A 6,332-nucleotide genomic window follows, 5' to 3' on the forward strand; every position below is an offset into this window, starting at 1 on the left:
GTCATAATATTAATTGTGTAGAAGACATTTTGTTTTACATTATTAGTGTCATAATGTTTTTGTAAGACTGGATCATGTAGAGTTGCCGTCTGTCATACCTGAAATTACTTGAATTATGTGTGCACAATGCTTTAAAAAAAACAACATACTTTTTAATAGCATAGAACATTTGCATTTACAGACTGACTACTGCATCAGAATTATTCCACTGATCATTTCTTTATTCCACTGATCATTTCTTATTGAGGAATAAATCGTCACAAGCACATTTTAAAACTGCCAAAAACAGGACAAATTAAGGCACAGGCAGGGATTGGTCTATTTTAAACTATGCTGTCCTACAATCTAAAACTGTGTAAACCTAAGTGGGCCTATGTGGGGGGGGGGAAACACTGAACTGTACTGTGAGAATTGTTTTTTATTACATTTTTAAATACTCATTTTCTATGGAAAGCGCGACTCTCTTTAGTGCAAAATAAATATTTCGATACATAATATTTATGTTTGTATAAATATTATGAGAATATTTATTTTTTTATAGAAGTGTTCCTATTTTATTTTCCCCAAATATGCATTCCAGAAAACCATAAGCAATGGAGTCTGACCAGCTTCATTGCTTTGGTCGTGCCTTCACTTAGCGTCTCTTTATTTGATTGGTCGAGAAAGTTCTCGCCAAGAACTTTCCGTTATGTGAAAAAGAGGCAGCTGCATTGGCCTGCAAGAGCGTCTATAAGCGATGATACCGTTATTTATATAGATGAATGCAGAATAGAGGAACAGATATACTTAGCCACTCTAGTGGGCATTACGTTGAATCATGAACACTCACTTTTCCTCTTGATGAATTGTTTGTAATGATAAAGTGATAAAAATTTGTCTCGAAAACAATAAAAAACGTCTTCCAGACTGTCTTTTTGTGATTTCGTTCTTTACTACTTATTACTATCATTAAATAACTGCAATTAAAAGTGCTTCAATAAATTACTGACTGTCATTTCACACAGTTTAACATCAGCATTAAGCTGATTCCTGTGGTCCCATTCAGAAAACACTTCAGCATCACCACAAATAATCACTGTAAGTAAGCTCCAGTCATTATTATATCATTATTTGAACTGCAATAAAAATTAAGGCACGTAATACAAATCAAATTGTGTTAATACATTTCTAGGATTAAACAGTGCTGTTGCCCAAAAATTAATGTTAATGCATTAGTTTTTGACAGTAATGATTAGGATTAGCCATGTGTTGTGGTCCAGGAGTTGTTGTTTTTTTTTAACTCATGGTCATCTATGCATCTAAACAGTGAGTTCCATTAGTCCATGAATATGAATAAAAGGACACAGAACTGTCTATTTCTTCTTTTTCTTTTCCACAGTCTTGACAAAGTTTTGAACATCCTCTGCCAATAACTGTGGCTCCTCCATAGCAGCAAAGTGGCCCCCGCGAGCCATGGGAGTGTAAGTCTTGAGCTTATGGTATTTCTGTGTCACCCACAATTTAGGGGAATGCATCAGCTCATTAGGGAACGAGGCCACACCGGTCGGAACGTAAACTGGAAGCCTATTGGGTCAAAAGAGACTAGTTTAATGCAGTGACTTTGCAAACGTCTTGCAAAAATATCCACATTTTGCAGACGCCGGACGGCACGGTACTTATTTACACACAGCCCAAATTTCTTCACATACTTTTGGGAACACGATATTATACAAGTACGAAACCATGTAAAATACATCTAATCAAAGCCTATAGTTCACTTACTTTGCGTGGGGCTGATTCAGCCCTTTGCTGAAGTTCTCCTTGTAGAAACGCATGGAGGATATAATGCACCTGGAGGTCCAGTAGATCATCACATTCGTCAGGAGATCATCAAGAGAATACTTCCTGTTGGGGAATCGACAGATTATTTAACTGAACGCACATTTCGTCGACCTGTAACAAAGCTGAGCTCAAATATGACTACCTCTCCAGCCCACCGTCCTCGAGCTTCTTAAACTCAGGATCAGTCCAGGTTGAAAATTTCTCCAAAATGTAGGCAGCCAAACCAACGGGAGAGTCATTCAATCCACGGCCTGTGCAATACAGTAAAGCCTGTTGTTCAGTGACGCCAAAGATATAATCCAATGGACCAGTGTCACAGCAGATTCATATGTGGAGTCTATTTAAAGCTCCGATGTCATTTGGTCTCTCACCTGCGGTGTCTGGTTTAGTGGACTGTATGTGCATGTATCCAGTCTCCCTTACTGCATCTACTACAAGCTTTTCCATGGTGGGGAAAAGGCGTTTTACATCATGCTCGGTGAAGCCAAAGAGTTTGGGGAATCGACGACCAAAAACTATAGATAATATCATGACAAGGCCTGCTTTTCCAGGAGGAGCAAAGTTAATGTGGAGACCTTTCACAGCACTAAGGAGAATAAAGATGAACAATAAAAACGTTTATTCTATACACGTTATATTCTTGGAGCAAAAAAACAGTTCCGAACATAAATATCAAAATTTTGTAAAAACTACGTTTTGAGTCAACTTTTAAAAGCTATTTTCTATATATTTAGGTTTTCCATATTTTCAAATAGTTATATCTCAGGCAAATATTGTTCCATCATAATCCATAAATCAATGGGAAGCTTATTTAGCTTTCATATTATGTTTAACATCAACATAAGACATGCGACTGGTTTTGTAATCCAGGGTAACATATCTGACTAATTTACTGAATTCTGATCGAGGATTACAGTGTGAAAAAATATAGTGATTCTCAACCAGGGAGCCCCAATGCAATGCAATGCAAAAATGCAATATTGACATTTTTGAAGTTGAAAACCACTTTTATATGTTTTTATACGTACTTGGGCTCCAGCTGGGCCATATTAGTGGTAATAAGCGAGCCCCAGTCTCCTCCCTGAACGTAGTACTGGTTGAAACCAAGCCTCTTCATCAGCTTATTAAATATGTGAGCTGCACATACGCTGTCAAAACCTGTGCAAAATACATTATGATCATACTATTACATCAACACTGAAAATATTTAATAGACTAATCTATGAGTTTGAAATGATAAAATATCTGTTGGGTTGGGTTGTTTGCCCTTTACCTTTCTTACGTGGAGCCTCTGAGAAACCATAACCAGGTATTGAGGGACAAATGACTTCGAAGGTTATATCATCAGGACTGGATGGCTCCGTAAGCAGGGGGATGATACCATAAAACTCATAGAAGGAGCCTGGCCATCCATGTACCATCATCAGAGGCACAGCACGGGTTCCCTCGGCCAGGTTTTTTGGTTTCACGTGAACATAGTGAATATCAATACCTTGTTATAGAGGACAACAACGCACAGAACAAAAATGAAATCAGTTGTGGAGTATTAAATCTTCTGGTGAAAAAGCTGCCTCGCCTGAATCAATAGAGAGATATTCACAGATGCATGTCTTAAACATCTCTAAACAATTATGTCTGAGAGTTTTGATGTGAATGGGCAACACAGGATTTACTTTTTTTCATTAAAGGAAGCATTATTATTAATTATGGACTGGACTACACAGCACTTAACAAGATGTTAATTAATGGACTGGAGTGCAGATTATTTGGATGTGTTTATCAGAGATGTAATGCTGAATAGCTCCAACCATTTTTAAATGAAAAAACAAACGCATTACGTCATGGGTGGCCTTAGGAGTCGTCTATTTTCAGATAATTAAAATTTTTGGGTGAACAATTTCTTTAAGGCGTACATGATGCACATGAAGTCTGCAGTCAGTTTTGCAAACCTTTGCTAAAAATGTAATGCTAATGCGATCGCACCTTTAGCTGCGTACTAATCAGAGCTCACCTTCGATTTTGGTTTNTGTCTATTTTCAGATAATTAAAATTTTTGGGTGAACAATTTCTTTAAGGCGTACATGATGCACATGAAGTCTGCAGTCAGTTTTGCAAACCTTTGCTAAAAATGTAATGCTAATGCTAATGCGATCGCACCTTTAGCTGCGTACTAATCAGAGCTCACCTTCGATTTTGGTTTTGAAATGAGGGTATTTGTTCAGTTTATCCACTTGTTTCCTCCAGTTAAAGTCATTCCTCCAATAAGACACCACCTTCTCAAGGTATTTGGAGTTGAAGCCATAGTTAAACTGACTGTCTTCCAGAGAAGGAAAAGAGCGGGTCTGATCTAGCCTGCGGTGCAGATCCTAAGGATTATAAGAGAGCTTTTAATTACTACAGACCAAATGAACAACAAAACGCATTCTCAGTGAAACGACTATATGAAAATGATTACATCAGGATTTACCTCAATCTCTTCTGAAGTTGTCTCAACTTTGAACGGGCGGATACCGTTATCTTCGGGACCCTGGGGACAAGTTCCCACACCCCACCAGCCATCCTGAGCTTTCAGGACACTCTTTCTCTTCTTCAGGAACACCAGGGCTACCACTGCTCCAAGCCCCAACGCCACTGCTAACTCTGTGTACATGGTTTAGGGCCCTAGAATGGAGAATAAACATTTTCACTTCAGTAAACTGATGTGAAATGCCAATAGTTAGCTCATGGATGAACCCTTGCAGGGACCGAATTTGCAACCTTTCATAAAACCATTAGGCAAACTGCTTCTAATGGACGCATGCAAGAAAATAGAGCAAAGGTTTATTGTTGCACAACATTCCCAACGCTAGGATTATGATGGACAAAGCTTTGTGGTTACAACATTGAGACACAATGCATGACAAAGCTCTTCTCTGTCCCAAACGCACAGTTAATACCCTGTATCCAGGAATTTCAGAATGTGGGCTGTTATGTCAATTATGAATTATTCTCAAAAATCCGACACAACCTTTTCTGACATTTTACTTGCTGTGCAAACAAATTATATAAACAGATTTTAATCTAGCAGGCTAAATAGTTCGTGTAAATCTAGTAAGAGACCAAGCAACTCTTTTGCTGTCTTTTTCGTGAAAGTAAAAAATTTCGATGAGCTACCAAGTTGTTAACATAACCTGCACATAAATTACTCGGTTGTATTTAAGTCAATAAACTTATTGCACGGGAAAGCCGCATAACTAGTGATTTGATATTCATAAATATACGTCGCATGCAAAGATCGAGTTAGCGACACACGCTCGATATGCTGCTGCTGCTTTAGATTAATATCAACTAACAAACTAGCTCAATTTGCAAATAAGTCGTGATTAATAACGCCAGACACAAAGCGCACTCACCTCAATGAGTAGCAAAGTAATGCCGAGATCCTTTAGCACCAAGGCAGTAACCTAAGCCTAATGCACCACGGGAAATGTAGTCACATTGTAGTCACAACGCAATCATGCGCTAAGCACGCTCCCTTTTGCTGTGGAAATCGGTTACGAACACACTGATAATTCTGTTACGTAAAAATGTTTTAGTTCTTTCACATAATAGTCGCGGTTTAATTATAATGCAAAATAAATACACACCAAACAAACGTTTCACAGTGTTGCATTGTGGCTGTAGTTAGGCAATAACCTTTCGCAATAAAGACGTTGTAGCGATCTTAAGAAGATTAAAATTTAACCAAAACAAAGCGCTTTAGAGACATAACTCAACTTTATGAACATTTATTGGAGCTTTGAACACGGTAAAAAAAAATACAGCAAGCGGGCTTTCTGAGGCAAGACAATTATATCTCACATTAAACTAACATATTGCGTATGTACATGGTGACAATGATTTTTGTTTCTTTTTTGAAGGGGGTTAGGGTTTGTCCGCAGAAACATGACAGAAGCTGGGTCATCCTAAGCAGGTAAGCCCTATGCAGATTGCATCCATCAACCGCAGACATTTTAATAGATACAGAACTAAAGCATTCAATAACCAGATCACAACTTTAAAAAACTAGCTTGTCAGGTGTAATCCAACTGAAAATACTCATTCACTCCAAAAGTATCCATCTTCATCTTGCGTTTCAGACAGAAGTGTATCGTCAAATACCGAAAAACTCAGAGGAACAGAAAAAATGGCTTTTTAAACGGCATTCGTTAAACGCTCGCAGCAATACTCGTTAAAAGTAAAGTGAAATATGAAGAAAAATAACATTTATTCATGTTAATTGTACATCATGCATAGACATACAAAAGTCAGGGCTGAGATTTAACTGTAATAGGTCCTGCTTTAAAATGTATTCCCTTGACTTTGCTGCATTTAAAACATACTTTCTTCAAACGTTAAATAACAGGCAGACCAAATGCTGTCCGACCTCCAAACAGGAACACAAAAACCAGCCTCTTGTGGGATGCTCTTGCAGCTCGCTCTCCAAATGAGCACGATAGCGGACATTCTCAACATACAGTCAACAAACACCG

The 6,332-nt window shown here is 38.1% G+C and overlaps 1 protein-coding gene and 1 pseudogene across 1 annotated transcript; one reads left to right on the forward strand and one right to left on the reverse strand.

Annotated features, from left to right (window-relative positions):
* Positions 1-5,353, reverse strand: LOC122324509 (epoxide hydrolase 1-like). The gene is made up of 9 exons (XM_043219004.1): positions 5,214-5,353; positions 4,289-4,482; positions 4,007-4,187; positions 3,095-3,313; positions 2,850-2,979; positions 2,193-2,407; positions 1,964-2,072; positions 1,762-1,884; positions 1-1,563 (listed from the first exon to the last, which is right to left on the reverse strand). Exons 2-9 carry the CDS (start codon positions 4,469-4,471, stop codon positions 1,353-1,355), a joined length of 1,371 nt encoding a protein of 456 aa, XP_043074939.1. The 5' UTR covers positions 4,472-4,482; positions 5,214-5,353; the 3' UTR covers positions 1-1,352.
* LOC122324516 overlaps positions 1-6,332 on the forward strand; it is a 307,667-nt pseudogene that overhangs the window by 230,369 nt on the left and 70,966 nt on the right.

Source organism: Puntigrus tetrazona, chromosome 20 (genome assembly GCF_018831695.1).
Source record: "Puntigrus tetrazona isolate hp1 chromosome 20, ASM1883169v1, whole genome shotgun sequence".
In the NCBI taxonomy this organism is placed as follows: domain Eukaryota; kingdom Metazoa; phylum Chordata; class Actinopteri; order Cypriniformes; family Cyprinidae; genus Puntigrus; species Puntigrus tetrazona.